Genomic DNA, 19371 nt, shown 5'->3' with positions numbered 1-19371 from the left:
AGATGGAAAATGCTGATGTTAATTAGCAAAAAAAAAATTTATATAAATTTCTAGTTTTATCCGTCATTTAATGTTCTCATGGAATAATTTTGTACTTATAAAAGAAAATATGCAATGATGTTAACTTCACTCACTCCACATATAAATATTTTAATTTATCCATTTATAATTGCAAAAATATACATGATAATATCAAATAAGAAAGCAAAATTAAAATTTATGTAATTTTTTTTTACATCAATATTTTCCATCCAAGAAGTTCATGTATAAATAAATAATTTTTAAAGGGGGTGCAATAAAATTTTTTGAGAAAAAAATGTAATTTTACATTTGTAGAGGAAATTTAAGTGTAATTAACCCCATCTTAAATTCAAATCTTTACATCCAAATATAACATTAACAACAAGAATACCACTCATGACTCCCCTTGTAAATTCCATTTAATCCGCTCATTAAATAATTTATTTCGTGAGATGTAAGAAAATTCTTCCTTTCGACTAATATAATCATACAATGAATATAATTATGTAATTAGTTCAACTTCGCCCAAGTCCAGATCCAGACCAGAACTCTCCGCCAAACTATATACCAAGAATCAATCATTTGCAACCACAGAGCCCAGAAACAGGACTAATTGAGACATTCTGCGCCATCTTCAACTTCACCTGATCATTGAGAACATTCCTCGCCCACTCTGAAAAATAGCTCTCATTGTGTCCGATCCTGCCATTCTTGAAGACGGACATGCATCGGCGGTCATCCTCTGGAAACGGGCAGTGATCGCCGATGGGGTCCCTCCATGCACCCTCATGTCTCATCCCGGACCAGCTGGCCAGCCAGTGGTGGACGTATTGGCCGACCCCGGCGAGTTCAAGCCACCCTTTCGGGAACAGTTCCATCACGCTGCTGTTTCTGTCCATGAGGATCATGTTGGACAGTTGAGCCCCATGCGCAGATATCACTATGTCTGTATAGCTCATCAGCTCCACCTGCAGTAAAAATTTTACATTTTGATAGTTAGTTGTTTGATGTTATTTAGAGAGAGAGAAAGAGAGGGGAATGAAAAGCCAAACACCAACCTGTTCACAAAAGGTGAGGTTATGAGGATAAGCCACCATCAACCGGCAGCCCTCGACTTTCCGGCACTCCTTCTCAAAGATACTAATCACTGCTGATGCATTCTTAAACGACCTTGGCCCGTTCCTCATCAACATTGTCATCCCGATCCGCAACCCCTTCTCTTGCCTCCCCTCCGAGCTCACGTTACAATACATCCTGGACCGGCATCTCATCAGATCATACACTTCCATTCTCTTCTCTCTCGACATCCCACCTTCATTGTGCCTCATCACCACAGCCTCCTCAAAGCAAGTTGCATCATCATAATCACCACCACCATCCGACTCATTATGATGAATCCCATCAAAGGTCTCGATGTCAACTGGTGCACCGAATGTGGCTTCCAACAAGGTTCCCACCCACGGAGCCATACTAGTCCTTATTTCACCCCAATGGTACAAAATCCACCTTTTAGGCACTGCACATTGGCTCTTGATGTGCCAAGCCACAAATGGCATCATGGCCGACAAACCGTGCCATATATTATGGTAATCATAGTGATTATACGACACGAAGGTGAGGCCTTTCATGAGGGTGGCATTGTCCGGCAAAGCCCCAGGCCACGCAAGGGCGTACGAGTTCCAAGAACCATCGTGTCTGTCCCGACCCTTGAGGCATAAAACTCTACCGCTTGAGTGATCCGTAGGGAATTGCTGGTATTGGACTTCACCTTCTTCATGCATGTCATACAAGGAGCTCATGAACCATGTGTGGCCTCTCATGGCAGCCTGGGAAAAACGGAGATCCTTTAGGGGAAGAAAAGTGACGGACTCTCGTAGTTTGGATGCCATGGCTTTCAGCTCTTGTGAGCTGTCGTGGAAACTCGACAGGCACGAGTTGGTGACGATTTTCTCCCACTGGTGCATGAAAGCCCATGGAGAAGTAGGCGGGGTTTGCAGAGATTGGATTTGGAAGAGAACGAAGAGTATGACGAAAACTGCAAGGAGGTAGATTGAGAGTTTAGGGGAAGACGGAGAACACGGCTGGCTGGATTTGCGAGGAGAATTCCGATTGGTGTTGAAACCGGTGTTTTCTGCATCTAAAGCTGGCTTATTCATGGCTGACACTTGAATTGAAGTAGAGGGTGAAATTGTGGAAGAAAATGAAGAGTTGGGTCCGGAATTGGGATCCAGATTCCACCAAAGATTTCAGTGTTGTACAGATTTTGAGATGCCAAAAAAGAGCAAGTGTTACGTAAGGAGCTGGAATTGCAATATTTCCAGGACAGGAGGTGACTTTGTGCATACTACTTGGCTGATGGGTAGCACATGATACAGGAAAGCTTTCTATAACTCTACGAACTTCTATATTTAGAACACAAAATGTAAGAAGTGGGGATTTGTGTCAAATACTGGGAGCTTGATGAAACCCACATGTAAAAGTCAACCAGAAGTAGAAGGTGCATGGCCTATGCCTATACCTTTGCACTTATTACAAGCAATCACTTAACAATTAATCCAGCTCTACTTCTTACTTTACACATAAGGAAACAAGAAGAAAGTATTATGAACTCAGAATCTATTCGACTTTTTAACCACCATTAACCTTGAACATCTAGTTGATGCACTTTAATGAGAGGCAGCTAGAGTCCCATATACAGTCATCAGATGCTTGAATAAGTACACCAACAATAAACGTGGTTTATTTACAAGAACTTCACTATGTAAGAGCTAGATAGAGATATTCATTAAACACGCCAGCTTGGGTTTACCAGACAAACCTTGTTATTGATGATAGTGTTAACACGTAAGCACTTTATGTACACGAGAAGTTAGTTCATCATGCTTTTGATTTCTTCAACCAGCAGGCAGTCTCTTGTTAGACTTGGCTTAGCATAAATATTCTTTTCATATCCCAGCTATATTTAAAACTCTGAGATGCATCAGCAGGTTAAGTGCAGTATGATTAAAATGCTGTACAGAGGTTGGTAGTCTTCAAGTTAGATGAACATTCCTGCTGGATTGGCATCGACGGACTGCAAATTCTGCTTCTTTTTGGTTCAGATATACGAACACGTGAAATAGCTGCAGCTAGTACATCGACCAAACCACTGTCTTCTCCCTCAGGTGATTCACTGGAATGACCAGAAGCAAAAATTGTGGTAGAGTCGTCACTGAGACTGTTACTGGGTACTACTAACCTTTTTCTCTCCGACTCTTGTCCATGAATGCAATTCAGCTGCCTTGGAGTCAATCTCACATGGTTTTTCTTTGGTTCAAGAGTTAGCGTCTTTAATGTTGGCTCGGTGTGGAAATAAATCCATGGATGTGCTGGAGAAGTAAATAAACAGAACAGAATTAGCTCAGTCATATGAATGGTCTAAAGTTGTCGTGAATAATTGGACATGATGAAACAAGAAAAGAATGTTCTGAAACACAAATCTGAATCCTTTCTTTTCATTATTGAACACAGTATCCACGTTATGAAATCAAAGTTCAGCAATCTTCACCATGCCAGATTCTTATCAAAAGCTAAAAATTCGATAAAGGTCTTAGCCTCAGTCCTGTGAAAACTCAAACCTAAGCTCGAATACCACTGTAATATCCAAATCTCAGATGCAAAACAGCTGCACCATCGCGGCACACCACAATGACGCAAAGGCCTCAAATATTAAATCATATATTATGTCTCGCTTCAAAACTTAGTGGAAGCATGATATTTAAACTGACTTTTTCGAGGGAACAGAGCATCTATAATCCCATGACTATTTAAATATAAAAAGTGCATTATCAGTGAGTATAGACAATCAAATTCCAAAAATCTCACAAATTAATCATTGAAAGGGAATACACTCTTAAGTCTCTAACAAGTTATGAAACTAAACTCCAAAGACTCGAATAAAACTTTTGATTGAACTTAGCATCCAAAGTTGATTAACTATCTGAAAAGGAATTAGCAAGCTATGAGCTGCATATTCAATACATAATTCCCGAACCTGTACGCTGGTCATGCGTAGTTCCATATATACTGCAGTAGTACATGCAAATCTAATATCAAGATACAGAATAATTTCAAGGAAACAATCGCTAGGCATTCATCAAAAATGGAAGTGATTCTTTTAGTTAACTCAGTCAATGCTATGACCCCAGAATAGCCTGCAAGCTGCGACACAGGATGTTAGCTAATAGATATACTTGGTGCAGAAACAAAATTCCAACAGTCATCTTGTTCAATGGCCAACATATATATTGTTGAAAGTATCCACAAAGAGGGCATAAGACAAATGTAGGCCCATTTGAAAGCTTAATGATCAACATTATCTCTCTTCTCTATGTAACAAAAGCATTCCATTTAAAAAATTCAATCTCTCTCGTGGATGAAAAAGTTAATTATGGAAGATTTTTAATATTTTTCTGATGCAATATATACTTTTTGGTAGCTAGATTACCATATTTGTATTTTTCCTATCTCAACATAATATATTTGGGACTAAATTTTCAAGCCTTTAGTTTCATCCTATTCCACATGGTAAAGGAAAGGCAGCCTGAAAACCTTAACCCAGAACCATGCAGCCACCAGCACCCATCCACCTAACTACACCCACCCCTTCCAGCAACTTGCCCTCTCCTAGCCACACTCTACCCTCACCACCCCATTCTGATGCCTCTCTGCTCATGCTGGTGGCCTTCCTTTTGTGCGCAGACATCCAACTTGTGCTCTTCCGCACCACAACTGCCAGCACTGGTTTGCGTCCTTTGCTGCCATGTGCCAGCACATTCTCCTTCGCTGGTCTCCTTGATTTACCGCTGTCAGTGTGCATGCCCCTTAAAGGATGGCAAGTGTATCGACCGTGGCCATACCCAGACCCATTTCAAATGGAGCAGGCTTCGGTTTTGTTTCGGAACAGGCTTTCAATTTTTATGGACCCAATTGGGTCCAGGGCGATCCTTAGGTCTTATCCTGGACTCACCTTGAATTCATCCTAAATAATATTTATAAGTATACTTAATTTATTTAAAATACTTAATTCCTATTTTAATACATATATTTATAAAATAAATTATATTGTTACCATAATAATAACTTATCAGATATTTATAAACAATTGTCTTAATTTTTCTTGAAAAAATAAAGAATTTTAACAAGGGGTAAATATGAATTTTTATTCAACTTTTTTTGTTAATATCAACAAATTCGGTAAATTTTGACTAACATAAGAATCTATTTGTTAAGACAGAAACAAACGCCAGGCGTACTAAATGTAATATTATACAAAACCAAGAGAGCAATGTAATTATCCCTATCTTATTTTCTCCCCTTCTCCTTTCAAAATGAGCTTGGAGATGGGATAATTAAAGTGTTTGTAAATTAGATAGGTAATGCAATTTTACTGGCAGTCCATTTGACGAAGCCATTTATGCTAGTTATCATAGAGGTGTCCATGTTAAAACATCTAAATTCAGTCCTTCATGCTAAACTTGATGTGATCAAATAGCTTAACGACTATTAATCAAAATAAGACCAATCACCAACCTCCGCTCAATCATGACAAAGTCTCAAAATTCATCATCATCTCTTTGACATGCAATTGATTCCATTCTCCCCCTTTTTTCTCATTTTCTCTTTCTCTTTTCTCAACTTGCTCTTGCCCTTGGTTAGAATCAAATCCCTGAAGCTTTCTGGATAAGCTGATATTCTTATTTTATCTTTTGACCACTAATTAGTTTCTAAGTCCTAATGACCCAAATTTTGAATTCTACTAGTTAGAAACCTACTATATATCAATAAATTATAATAATCCAGAAATGACATATATCAACCTAGTCATAGTAATCAACAGCCGGTACTGGCTATGTGGCTGCTGCAAATCGATAGTACTATGCAGAGATGCAGTATCATCGCCCATTAATAGAAAAATTATAGGTTCATGCAATGCTTGTACAGATTCCTAGATCATTTCTTCAAATTTTCAGTTATGAAAACATAATAGCCCAAGTATACTAAGGCACACAGCAAATTTAACCGAACATCATAGCTCAAAAACAAGAAATTTGAATTTTATGCAGATGCTATCAAGGAATCCAGCTACCCATCAAGGCATTACTAAAGCAAGAAATAAATGAAAAAAGTTGTAGAAACAAATAACTTACTTAAAACCTCATTTGCAGTAAGCCTCGTTGAGACACTTCTTGTTAGCATTTTTGAGAGCAGATCACGGGCAGGCTGTGATATAGCACCCCAGACACCACCCGTAAAATCCAGTTTTTCTTTCTTGATAGCCTCAAACACAGTTTCCAAAGAGTCACCTTGAAATGGTAGCACACCTACCAAAAGTGCATGGAGAAGGACACCAGCACTCCAAATATCCACTTTCTCTGAGTAATTACCTAGCAAAACCTCAGGAGCAACATAAGCAGGACTTCCAACAACACCATTAAGGCTCTGACCTGCAGCAAAAAGAAACTGACATATGAGTCTTGATACCTTAGAAAAGATTCAATCAGTTCAATGATTCAAGTCATATTGCAGGACTATTTCTCCAACATGTTCAAACGCTCAAAATGTCAAACTATTAAAACACTCTAACAAGCAGAAATAAGTTAGCAGGTTTCTCCAGGACAAGTTATGAGCCCACCTGATGAGTATCAACTCAGTCAAACAAGGCAAAAGCTCTGTATTAGCTCTGCAAATTTTGAAATAAATCAGGCATTATTTTAAAAGTCAACAATGTGCCTTCAAATGTTTAAGTTGTAGCCACACTTTTTCAATTGCCCAGCTGTATTTCAAATTGCCAAGTTAGCACAAGTTTATTTGAACAGACTACTGTGTGCTGTAATATTAGTCTCCAGGTTGAGTAACACTCGCCCTGACTGCAATTTGATTCTCTCTGCCCATCACACTCAAAGAAAAACTTCACAATGATGAATATATTCAATCCTCATCAGCAACACCAGCAAAAGGAAAAGGCAACAACAACCAAAATAGAAGTAAATCTCTGGTCATCAATTTACTAGGAGAATGTCCACAAACTCTGCTGGCTATCGGGTCACAGAACTCAGTAGAATGAACAATTGGACTAAGCAAGAAAAACAGATGCTGAAACGAAAAGATGGCTGCAGAATGATATGTTTAATTTTGAGAAATCAACAAAAATGAAATCATACTTTCATTTCTTTAACCCATTGAACTGATTTTGAATTATCATCTTAAGTTTTTCTCCAGACAGGACGGCAGGAGGTAGGTGAGATTAACTGAGATAATAATCAGATGAACATAGAGAGGATGAAAAGTGGCACTCAATAAAAAATATGAAGATAGACCATCCGAGATTGGATTTAATAGATATAACAAAGTGGATATGTTGTATTACCATCCAAAATTCTCACAGCTAATCCGAAGTCTGCCAGCTTCATTTGTCCAGAGGTGGTGAGGAGGATATTCTCCGGCTTTATGTCCCGGTGGACAACACCCATCTCATGGCAATATCGAACAGCTAGCATCAGTTCCTTAATTATGTTAGCAGCCTTCTGCTCAGAGTTTAGACCTTCTCTAGCCATCTGATCAAGTAATCGACCCCCAGAGCACAGCTCCATCACCAGATAGAAAGATTCAGCATCCTCATATACTGACTTCAGTGTGACAACACCTGGATGCCCAGAGAGGTGCTGCATTATCTCCACTTCCCGGTGCACAATCTCCTCCCCTTTCCGCAAAGTCTTACATGCAAACTCCTCCCCGGTTGCCTTGCTACGACATAACGCCACTGACCCAAACTTCCCTTGTCCTATAATTTTAGCCAACTCATACTCCTGCTCAATCTTCTTCTTCCTACCTAATTGAGTGGCTACATCAATACAACCAATTTTCCTCTTAAGACCTCTTCCTCGAAATTCCAAGCAACCAGTCCCACATGCTGGGGCAGTGGCAACACCATTAACAACACTTCTATGCGACTCAACAATATTTGAAACTACTACTTCCTTGCATTTCTTTTTCCTTCTTGAAAAATCTTCCAGTGAGAAATGCGACCAAACTGTCGCCAATCGAGTTTGTTCCTCAATACTCTTATTACACGCGGGGGAGATCTCGACCCCCTTCCTCTTCTTACTCAAACAGTCCATTAAGAATCTACAAGATTTGAGAAATCGGAGATAATCAAAATTAACCTCAAATTTGGGATCCCTTTTCGCTGAATATTCCAAGAAAATATCTCATTCACCTATTTCTTACCCAATAACAATCAGCAAACACAGCCTGCCACGAAGATCATATCAACGCCAACGCAAGAGAAACTCATAGTTTGGTAAAATCCTGTAATCTTGGGAAACGAGTTCACATCAAAACCCAGTAAAACTCACTAAATCCACCATCCGGGACTCAAAATAAACAACATCAGAACAATTTTATTCCGGAAAAGGACTAAAAAAGTGCCAAGATTTCGTACCTTGACATGCACGAGGTTTTCTTGAATCTTTTCCTCCGAGCCATTCAAGAAAACAGTCAAACAAGTTCCACTCGTAAACTTTCTCCTCAACTCGTCTTCAATTTGTAAAATCACTGCAGCCAAATCTCAAGTAAACCCTTATCCCTCCACACCAAGGAATCTTGAAACTATACAAAGAAAATATCCGTTAGACTAAAACATAGAGAACCCACATATATCCCGGATTCTTGCATTAATCAGGAGATTTAGAGAGAGAGAGAGAGAATTGAGTGAGGAGGGGGAAAGTTGAAATTGGTCCCAAGACGTCTTCCTGCTCTACTATAGAGTTCCCACTTCCCACTGTCCTCCGTACGCACGTGACTTCCAATAATCTGTCCGTTACGCTGTTTTCCCGCGAATCTACTCAGATCGCGGTGGGGATGCGCCTTGCCAACCCCTATCAACGGTGCAGATCTGATTTTACCTTTAGTTGGTTCACCAAACAGTTTCACTTTCAAGAATTTCACGTGGGATAGAATTCTATTATTCTTATGATTTTCCTTCAAAATTCATAAACAACTTTTTCAAAATTTATATTAATTATAAAAAATATTAATATACCCTAAGTTACAAATACGCCTTACAGAAGAGAATATTTCATTAAAATATTTATAATTTTACGAGGGTATCCGAAATTTTTCAAACAATAAAAATATATATTATAATTACAACAAATCTAACGAGAGTCCATTGTAATTTACCCAGAAATTTACTTAATTGAATTAATATCAACCATACAAATTTGATATTTCACTGCAATAATATCTAGATAAAATAATTTGTTCTAAAGAAAATTGATAAAACAATTCCAAATGACTTTTAATAAAAAAAAAAATAAAATAAAATTCATCTATTGAAACGAAATTATTAAAATCGATACGGATCATTTATTGAAAGTTTTGCTTGTACTTATCAAGTTCTGCTCGTACTTATCCTTTTGTTCTCAGTATTTATTTTTTATTAGTATTTCAATATTTAATTTTTGTTGAGTCTGTTCTCAACTAGAGTTCAAAATGATAAGTACAAGCAGAACTTTCAGCATCATTTACCACAAATTTAACCCAATTTTCAAAAATCACTTTCAAATTTTAAATATGATTAAAAAAAATAAAAAATAAAACAAAGCATCGACTATCAAATTTAACCAACCTTATGTGTAAAGCAAAGTCTATTGTTTGAGCATGTCGCGATTCGCATTTTTGTCCCCATAATACTTACATACGTTTTTTTGGATTTACGATACATTTCATACATCATTTTATCTCAATCGTTTTTAGCCTTTTTTTTTTTTTAAATTACAATTAGACTTCTTTTTAAAAATATAAAATTATACTTTTTTTAAAAAATAATTTTAATTTATACTTATATTCTTTTTGAAATTCTCTATTTACACTTTACCCTCTTTCAATTAGGCTTTGAACAAAAAAGACTGATGTTAGCATAAACCATTATATAAATTATCAATTCCGTTTCTCATTTAGCATTCTCACTTATATTTTTGTTCTTGTAAAGAAATAGATGTAAATATTTATAGATGGAGCGAGGTTAATGTCATTACGTTTTTTCTTATAAGTACAAAATTATTACGTAAAAATGATAAATTAGGGATAAAATTAAAAATGATAATACGGGGAGTTTAATTTCTTAAAGGCAAACAATTCTACTGCGATTCGATTAAATGTGACATTATTTGATTGTGATGTCGTCGCCAGTCATGCCCAACCGTCCACTATCTTCAAATCCTGATGAACATTTCACAAGTCTCATTATCGAATTACAACAACAATTGCGAGACAGACTTTATGAGATGGAGGAATTACAGAACGATTTATTCGGACAAACCTACTACCATCACTGGATCGAAAAGAGGGTCGACGAGTTAATGGCAAGAACTCAATTCTCCAATGGGAGATAGAAGCTCATAAGGGAAAACATGAAGCTGAAATAGAACAACTTCAACATGAAAATCAACAACTTCGTTATCAAATGGATGACATCATAGAACACACATAGACTAACTAGCTGAGATGATACCAGACGAACAGAAGGAGGATTCTGAAGAGGACCCCATGGAATATTCGGATGACGATGGTGAACTAACTGATGTCAGTATTGTAGACTGAGAGGTATAACTAGTGTTGAGTTGTCGATATGCAATTCAGGTCTTGACATTTACTTCTTTACATATTTAGGAGATTAAATAATTATTGTTTCATTGAATCTGATATATATATATATATATATATATATTTTTACTCAATGAATGTGACTAATTTTCAAAATCGATTTTATCCAATAAATTTCAAGAAGAAAAATAGCGTTGAGATTAAACTTTTCCAATTAAAAAATCAAATTCAACAAGTTGTAATCGACAAATTTCAAACAAGTCATTAAATCTTAGCTCAGTTAATGTTTTCTGCACTATTAAAGCTGGAATTAAACGACCTCCAATTCTCGTTGATATCTCAAGAAAATAAAGAAAACAAAGGCGTGAAACAGTCATTTCGCGACTTTAGGTGAACAGTTCTGTAAAAGAGAAGGCGCATTTATTAAAGGGAGCCGCCTGAGTCTGTAAATTCTCTTTAAAACACTAAACAAGTGAAATGTCAGAAGTGGGATTTGAACCCACGCCCTCTTACGAAGACCAGAACTTGAGTCTGGCGCCTTAGACCACTCGGCCATCCTGACTCTTGATGCCAGGACTCGTAAAAGAAATTATAACTATTCCTTACAAGAAAATATATAAAATGAGTGTGTTCTTATTGTTATTTTCAGTTTTAACTAATCTAAATAATAAGATTTAGTGGGTGTTTGGCTAACTTTATTTTTAAAAGAATTAACCAAAAAAACAAGAAAAATCTCATTATCTTGTAAAATATGTTTCGAGCATATAATGTAAACATGTATATATAAGTAATTTCAATGAATTGATACATGCATTTATAAATATAATAGTTAATTGTATACAATGAATTGATATTATACATTAATATATTTAATTAGTTACAAAGAATTGATTGATGCATGAATATAATCAATGAAACATATATGAGAATTCATTTATTTCTAATACATTTGTACTAAATTTGCTGAATTTAAAAGTCCCTCTTTTAATTAATAAAATATTAATTTATCGATAAATTAATATATCTCTAAATTAATAAAATTTTATGGTCTCAAGGTTATTAATTTATAGAGGTTTTAGTGTATTTGGGGAAAAAAACACTTATCAACCAAGTTTAATGATCAAAGACCAACTTGTTCTTTTGTGTTAAAAAGATACTACTTTTATTTATTAATATTTGTACTTATCTTTTTTTTTTAATAATAATTAATTTTCTAAGAAAAATAATTTTATTTCAATTACTATATCTCATATTTAATTTTTTTTATAAATATTTATCATTTATATTATTCAAATATTGAATACTAAAAATCCAAAACAATTAAAAGCATATTAGGGTGCTTCTAACTAAAGTAATTTTTATAATAATTCGATAAGTAAAAGCTGACATCTCAAATAACTCAAAAGTATTTTTTAAAAACTATCAAGCGGAAAGTACTTTTTCAAAGACTTGGAAATGCCGTTTCGGAGGCCCAGTCAAGAACCAAAGCCCATGTTTAGCTTGGGCTGTAATATTGGTAATCCGGCTCAGATAGAGATCCGTGGTGTAATGAACCTGTCACACGAGAATATAGTTGACAAATAATAATCTCAGTATACCAGGGTGTATTTATTACAATATATCATAATTTACATATAATTAAAACTATCAATTTAAAAGAACTTTACTTTCAACTTTTATTTTAAAATTATTTTTACATTTACAGTTCAAAATAAAAATTTGAGTATTTGAAATTTTTCGTAGAATAAAATTATTCGAACAAATTAAAAAAATTTCCTATTACGAATATAAAATTCGTAAGTTTAAATTTATCACCCAAAAACACAATCTAATTCTAAAAAAGGAGAAGAAAATTTATTATTATTATGAATTATAAATAACACATTAATTCAACCAATACATTAGTATAACTAAAAACAATAACAAATTACATCGATTCAATCAATACATTACTACGAACAATAATAAATTACAATATGTTAATATAAATAGAGACAAATACGCACACACAAAAAAAAAAGAAAAATACTCACATATTTATTAAGACTCAAACTCATAATTTCAAACTTATTCATAAGAAAAATAACCATTCAAACACACGTGTCTAAAATTCAAATACCAGATCTTGCATAAAAAAAGCTTTTATGACCTTTCGCAATGCATTTAAACCCGGTAAGAAACAAACAGCAGCAAGTACACTGAAGCATGCGCAAGCTAGCAAGCCGTCATCCACCACCGATGAGACATTTTAGTATCGCAAGGAGCAAACGACAACAACGACGACCTCTCATGGCATCCAGATCGGGTCATTTATGAAGGGGGGGCAAACAAGTAAAAGAGGCTCGATGGACGTTGTTTGCACGGAGCTCGTGTTGGCCATCGGTGTCAGGAGTTGAAGGTCAAAGTATAATTAAGGCAATAGTAGATGGGGTCAGTGTAAATTTCATTTTCTAGTAAGAGTAGAGAGGGGATGAGAAAGATGATACCAATAGAGGAAGGAATATACAACACTAATTAAAGTTCATGTGGACCTATCACAGCTGGGGCCTGCCCCATCTTATCTCTATGCTTCACACTTCTTAATTTGCTCTTTTCTCATATCTTTTAATTATTCTATAATAATAATAATATTAATAAATTAGGATAAATTAAAATGAACTCTCGTGATATTTAATATAATTATGAATATTTTTTTATTATTTAAAAAATTATTAATACCTCATAATATTTGATGAAATTATATAATTTTTAGATGGATGTATGAAATTATCAACCTTGCACTTGTTGTAAAAAAAAAAAAAAATGAACAACGTTAATGAAAAATTATAGAAAATTATTCACTTTGTCTATAAAATAAATTCTGAAAAATAATATTATTATAACTTATAGTCCACAAAGGTATTTTGGTTCACACACTCACATATATTTATTATTTTTATTATTTCAAATTATTTAGTCATTTACTTATACTTTTATGTGATTTTTTTTAATATTACAGCTTGTGATTTTGAAGATGAAAATTATCTCTCAATAAATATAGAGAATTTGATTGCACGGCTCAATTTTCATTCAAGACGAGCATTAAAAAGTTTATGAATTATTTCGATAAATACAGTATTTTTTAGATACTTAGTAGAATGTTTTACTTTATAATTTAGCGAATGAATCTTAATATACTTGATCATTATTCAGAAATGACTTATGATGTAAGTTTAGTCATATTACATTATAAATAGTAGCTACTTATTTTTTTATAGTTCAGATATTATCTTTTTTCGTTTCATTATGTGAAAATTTCGAAACCTTCAGAATTCAAATTAATAAAATAATTTATACTAATCCGACCTAATCTATTTACAATTCAACCCATTTTGAACCCGTTAATTTTATTCATTTTGGAGCCAATCCGTTTTAGACCCGACCCAACTCGCCCATTTGTCATTCATAATTCAAATGAAAAATTAATGATTTAACTATTAAAGCATTGGGAAGGTAGTGATAATAAATGCTTAATATCCCCTAATAGGATTTTGATAGTGAAGAAGCTTTTGGGGTATGGAAGACAATTCAAGAACCCTAGACTTTTTAAAAAATTCATTTTCTCCACATAATTTTGTGAAATCCTCCCTAAGGCATAAATGTCAAGAAATTTCATATAGCAATAACTGCAATATTTTAATATAACTTTTTATAATAGAAATAAGTTTAGAAACCATGCACACAGTCTGTTTTTCTTTTCTTTCTTTTTTTTGGCAGAATTATATCTACCTCTTATAAGATTACATAATTACGAATACCCCCTTATTATTCGAAAAATTATAAATACCCCCATCAAATTGAAAATAATTATATAGTCCTTAGACGGTGAGCTAATGTTTGCTACTTTACCCTTTTTAAAAAAATGCTGATTAGGGTGGTAAATAAATAATCCGTTGAAAATATTAATCCATAAAAATATTTTATAAGATTCTAAAAAGTAAATAAAATTATAATCATAATTCAAAAGGACACTTTAGACAATTTACCATAAAAAATGAATAAAAACCTGATGAAATAGGCTCATTGTTAGACAAACGCTATAATCAGAGAAGTATATATAATTTTTCAAACAACAAAAAAGTATTTATAATTATGTCAAATTTCGTAGGAGGTGATTGTAATTTACCCTTCTTCTTCTTTTTTTTTTTAAATGATTATGCCACAATGAATTTTGTTGTGGTTACCCTCAACAAAGGGAATCGAACCGTTAGGAAATGTCCATTTTGTCAAAACTCGTCGAAACACACACCGCCTACCTCGATCACCAGCCACAACCCACCAACGTATTAGTAAATCAAGTACGATCTTCACTAGATTAAGTATTATAGGTCCGTCTTCGTCATTTTATAATACACTCACATAAAACGATAAGCTCTACACGATCGAAAACGTTCAAACTCTTCAATAATTTATAATTTACTATATAAAAAGAACATAAAGTGGAATTTACTTAGTAAAAAGTGGTCCTCCCCCCAATACCAACCATACATTTCCAAGATTTGGAAACATCAATCTGCAGTTCTCTGCATTAATGTAGCACACCTACTGCTCTTAACTCTCAGCATCTCCACTTGTTACAAGAGGGAATGTTCTGGGACAGGTGATAAGTCTATGATCACAACTCATCTATCTAATTTCAAAAATATTTCATCTCACCCACCCAACCAATTATTGAAACTGAGTCTTGAATTATTAAATGAAAATAAGAGAAATATTTATTAGAGTAAAATACTGGCAACATCTAATTTTAAGAATGAGTGTTTTTTTTTTTAATAAATCTAATACTTATATTAACTCATTATTTTGTAGTTTTCTTTGGCAAAAATTGAATAATAAAAATTATATAAGTATTTTATTTTAAATGATTTGTTGATATTAACAAAAAACTAAATGAAAGTAGATATTTACCATTAATTGATTCAAAACTGATCTAATGCAGGTCAAATAATTTTTTCTAACTAAACTACCCTTATAACAATGAAAATAGACCTTCTCACATGTATTAGTTCGTGAAGTCGTGTAAGGATAATTTAGTCATAAAAAGATTTATTTAACTTGTTATAAGTTAGTAATAAACCAATTGGACGTAAATATAGATTTTTTTACTTTTTTTTATTAGTATTAGTGAATTCGATGAATTTTGACTAACGAATGGACTTATTTGTTAAGCGAAAACTAACCTTAGGGTGCTAAATATAATTTTTCAAACAACAGAAGGTTTACATGTAATTACACTGGAAGAGAGTATAATTATTCTTTTTTATAATTATGCAAAAAGTATAAAGAATTTATGTAAGTAAACTATACAATAGTGTAAATGTAATTATATATTTATTTGAAGAGAGTGGGGGAAGAAAAGAAAAACCTCAAAGTTACCTTAAAAGGGAAGATATATATGGAAATTGGAGTGTTGCAGTTCATGGTCAAAGAAAAAAGGCATTACTGAAAAGCTCCAAAAACAGTGTTTAGTCTGCTCTGCCCATGACTTCACAGCTTTGTTGGAGGGATTGAGAGTCCGCGGGGAGAGCCGACAATCTGAGACAATTCCAAATATCCCCATGTGGGATTCTTTCTACTAACTCATCATCTCAGCTTCTGCGTCAGTTGATTGAAAACACTGGCTCATTTCCTCTGACTTCCTTCTGGGCTAACTCTACTTTTCTTGCGTTCTTCTAGTTTGATTGTTTTCTTCTTGTCTGGTTTCTTTCACCATGTGGGATTCTGAAACAGAATCGGCAGGAGGACGAGGTTATGGCAATGGAGCTCTTTCAACGAGCAAGCCCGGAGTTCAGACAGATGGTTTTGAGCGAAGAGGGCAGTCTTGGTATGTGTTATGATGGTATAGAAAATTTGAGGTTTTGTTTCTGTGTAGCAACAGATAATGTAGAAACTCTTTCTTGTTTTTGGAGTTGTTTTATGATTCTTGTTTGAAAATAGGTATGTTTCAACTGATGTTCCGTGTGATCTTTTAGTCCGGATTGGAGATGTCAGTTTCCATTTACACAAGGTAGTTGAAGTCTTCACTCATTTTGGACATTACAGTTTTCCAGTGTAGAAAACATTGTTAGAAAGAACAAAAGATATGTGTTTGTGATAATGCCAACAAGACTGATCAAGAATCTTGTTTACCTTTGTAGTATCCTCTTCTTTCTCGAAGTGGGAAGGTGAACAGAATTGTTTACGAATCGCGGGACGTGAACTTGAATAAGATAGCTCTAGACGACATTCCAGGAGGGCCTGAGGCTTTTGAACTGGCAGCAAAGTTCTGCTATGGGATTGCTGTTGATTTGACAGCAACTAACATCTCAGGCCTAAGATGTGCGGCGGAGTATTTGGAGATGACTGAGGATTTAGAAGAGGGCAATCTTATATTCAAGACAGAGGCTTTTCTCAGCTATGTTGTGTTGTCCTCATGGAGAGATTCCATAGTAGTGTTGAAAAGCTGTGAGAACCTCTCACCGTGGGCCGAAAATCTCCAAATTGTTAGACGATGTAGCGAGTCTATTGCTTGGAAAGCTTGTGCGAACCCGAAGGGGATAAGATGGCAATACACGGGAAAGGCCCCAAGCTCGATATCCAGCCCAAAAAGGAGTGAAATGAAAGAATCTAGCCCGAGTAGGAACTCCCAAGTTCCTCCAGATTGGTGGTTTGAAGATGCTTCCATTCTTAGGATCGATCATTTTGTACGAGTTATTACTGCCATTAAGGTGAAGGGGATGAGATATGAACTAATTGGAGCTGCAATAATGCATTATGCGAGTAAGTGGCTCACTGGTCTAATCAAAGAGGGATCTGGATCGGGACCAGGATCAGGGTCGGGGTCGGGGTCGGGATCAGGGTCGGTGGGGCCTCTTGACGAGGGAAGTAAAATTAGTATTAGCAGCAGTGGCAGTGGCAGTAGCTGGAAAGGGGGACTTCACATGATTGTCACAGGAAGTAAAGAGGAATTACCCACGGTTCAGGCTAAAGATCAGAGGATGATTATTGAAAGCCTGATAAGTATAATCCCCCCACAGAGAGACAGCGTTTCTTGCAGCTTCCTTCTACGGCTGCTAAGAATGGCAAACATGTTGAATGTGGCACCTGCTTTAGTTACCGAGCTGGAAAAACGGGTAGGGATGCAGTTTGAACAGGCAACATTGGCGGATCTTCTGATACCATCTTACAACAAAAACGATACCATGTATGATGTTGATCTCGTACAGAGGCTTTTGGAGCATTTCCTGGTTCAGGAACAGCCAGAAAATTCGAGTCCCAGGCAGTCATCTTATGATACTAAAGTGTATGATGGATTTCAAAGGGCGACTCATTCAAATGCCCAGATGAGAGTGGCGAGACTCGTCGACAGTTATCTTACAGAGGTAGCGAGGGACAAAAACCTCTCGTTGACAAAATTTCAGGTCTTGGCAGAGGCCTTGCCGGAATCAGCTAGAACTTGTGACGACGGATTGTACAGAGCAGTTGATTCCTATCTTAAGGTAATAAGTGTAGTGTCTGATTATGCTGGATTGAGGTGATACTCGTGTCATCAAACTTAAATTTGTTCCTACTGGATTCTGGACCTGCTTCATGAGATACAGAAAGAATAAGACATCATGGGGCAAGATATTGTAATGCACCATATATGTCATTTACATAGTTTGATTATTGCATGATATCTTAGTGGATTACTATCAAATTCACCCATATAACTAGCGACAAGACGCACGACAGTTATGCTGATATAAAAACTGAAACAGTCTCTGCATGCAAATTCTATAATTAGGATGTACAATAGTATTTAGTCGGTCAAGATCATAATAGAACTACACTTTCAAACGTATGCACGTTTACTCTTTGTTTCATCCCACAAATCTAGTTTATGTTCCGAGAAGCTATCTCTAGTTAAGTTTTTCTTGCTTGCGCCTCAACTGAACAGGCCCATCCAACGCTCACGGAGCATGAAAGAAAGAGGCTCTGCCGTGTGATGGATTGCCAGAAACTCTCGATTGATGCATGCATGCACGCTGCCCAAAATGAAAGACTCCCACTCAGAATCGTGGTGCAGGTCCTCTTCTCAGAACAGGTAAAAATAAGCAATGCATTAGCCAACAGCGCCCTGAAAGAAGCCGGTGAATCCCATTACCAGCCCATGGTATCAAACAGGAGAACACTACTCGAAGGAACTCCTCAATCATTCCAAGAGGGATGGGCGGCAGCAAAGAAAGATATCAACACTCTAAAGTTTGAACTTGAGAGCATAAAGGCAATGTACCTAGAACTCCAAAACGAGATGGAAACACTACAGAGACAGGTTGATAAGGCGAGCAAGCCGAAACAAACGTCAGCATGGACCTCTGGGTGGAAAAAGCTGAGCAAGCTGACTAAGATGACAGAGAACAACATTGTTGGGTCCCAGGAACAGAATGCGGATCACAGTCAACATACTAGAAAGACTACTAGAAGGTGGAGAAATTCGATTTCTTGAAACATCAGCAAGTCGTGAACAAAGATACCAACAGATAAGTCGTGCTTTATGTCATTTGAGAAATGCACGTTTACATAAGATCTTCTTCCGGTAAATTAGTTTTTACAATTTACTTCAGAAAGTAGCATTGTCTTATTACAAACATTTGTATCCAGAGATGGTTACTTACGTAGTAATCATGTCATAGTTCAATCGTA

The 19371-nt window shown here is 35.5% G+C and overlaps 3 protein-coding genes and 1 non-coding gene across 7 annotated transcripts; 1 reads left to right on the top strand and 3 right to left on the bottom strand.

Moving 5' to 3' along the window:
• Positions 1-317: 317 nt before the first annotated feature.
• LOC105172620 (uncharacterized) lies at positions 318-2477 on the bottom strand. The gene is made up of 2 exons (XM_011094136.3): positions 1080-2477; positions 318-989 (listed from the first exon to the last, which is right to left on the bottom strand). Exons 1-2 carry the CDS (start codon positions 2175-2177, stop codon positions 600-602), a joined length of 1488 nt encoding a protein of 495 aa, XP_011092438.2. The 5' UTR covers positions 2178-2477; the 3' UTR covers positions 318-599.
• A 129-nt stretch (positions 2478-2606) lies between these two features.
• LOC105172621 (serine/threonine-protein kinase PEPKR2) lies at positions 2607-8957 on the bottom strand. 4 transcript variants are annotated; one of them, XM_011094138.3, is made up of 5 exons: positions 8504-8957; positions 8290-8377; positions 7430-8187; positions 6210-6506; positions 2607-3389 (listed from the first exon to the last, which is right to left on the bottom strand). In XM_011094138.3, the coding sequence occupies exons 3-5, from the start codon at positions 8178-8180 to the stop codon at positions 3025-3027; spliced, it is 1413 nt and encodes a 470-aa protein (XP_011092440.1). In that variant the 5' UTR covers positions 8181-8187; positions 8290-8377; positions 8504-8957; the 3' UTR covers positions 2607-3024. The 4 variants fall into 4 exon arrangements, with proteins under 4 accessions (XP_011092440.1, XP_011092439.1, XP_088742155.1 ...); XM_011094137.3 differs by having other exon boundaries at positions 8290-8370; XM_088886029.1 differs by having other exon boundaries at positions 7430-8377.
• A 2189-nt stretch (positions 8958-11146) lies between these two features.
• On the bottom strand, positions 11147-11230 carry TRNAL-CAA (transfer RNA leucine (anticodon CAA)). Its single transcript has one exon. It is a non-coding gene; the product is annotated as a tRNA-Leu (tRNA).
• Positions 11231-16112: 4882 nt separating this feature from the next.
• Positions 16113-19371, top strand: LOC105172622 (root phototropism protein 3). The gene is made up of 4 exons (XM_011094141.3): positions 16113-16531; positions 16645-16714; positions 16845-18185; positions 18626-19371. The coding sequence occupies exons 1-4, from the start codon at positions 16419-16421 to the stop codon at positions 19172-19174; spliced, it is 2073 nt and encodes a 690-aa protein (XP_011092443.1). The 5' UTR covers positions 16113-16418; the 3' UTR covers positions 19175-19371.

Source organism: Sesamum indicum, linkage group LG10 (assembly GCF_026168435.1).
Source record: "Sesamum indicum cultivar Baizhima isolate 11 linkage group LG10, ASM2616843v1, whole genome shotgun sequence".
In the NCBI taxonomy this organism is placed as follows: Eukaryota; Viridiplantae; Streptophyta; class Magnoliopsida; order Lamiales; family Pedaliaceae; genus Sesamum; species Sesamum indicum.
This window is presented reverse-complemented; position numbering and strand designations above follow the sequence as displayed.

Coding starts and splice junctions, on each gene's coding strand:
- LOC105172621 (XM_088886029.1), bottom strand. CDS start 8,180: ATGGACTGTTTGAGTAAGAAGAGGAAGGGGGTCGAGATCTCCCCCGCG. Junction 6,507..7,429: donor AGCTGTGAGAATTTTGGATG/GTAATACAACAT, acceptor TTTTTGCTGCAG/GTCAGAGCCTTAATGGTGTT. Junction 3,390..6,209: donor TACTGCAAATGAGGTTTTAA/GTAAGTTATTTG, acceptor TTACTTCTCCAG/CACATCCATGGATTTATTTC.
- LOC105172622 (XM_011094141.3), top strand. CDS start 16,419: ATGTGGGATTCTGAAACAGAATCGGCAGGAGGACGAGGTTATGGCAAT. Junction 16,715..16,844: donor TCAGTTTCCATTTACACAAG/GTAGTTGAAGTC, acceptor TTACCTTTGTAG/TATCCTCTTCTTTCTCGAAG. Junction 18,186..18,625: donor CAGTTGATTCCTATCTTAAG/GTAATAAGTGTA, acceptor TCAACTGAACAG/GCCCATCCAACGCTCACGGA.
- LOC105172620 (XM_011094136.3), bottom strand. CDS start 2,177: ATGAATAAGCCAGCTTTAGATGCAGAAAACACCGGTTTCAACACCAAT. Junction 990..1,079: donor ACCTCACCTTTTGTGAACAG/GTTGGTGTTTGG, acceptor TTTTTACTGCAG/GTGGAGCTGATGAGCTATAC.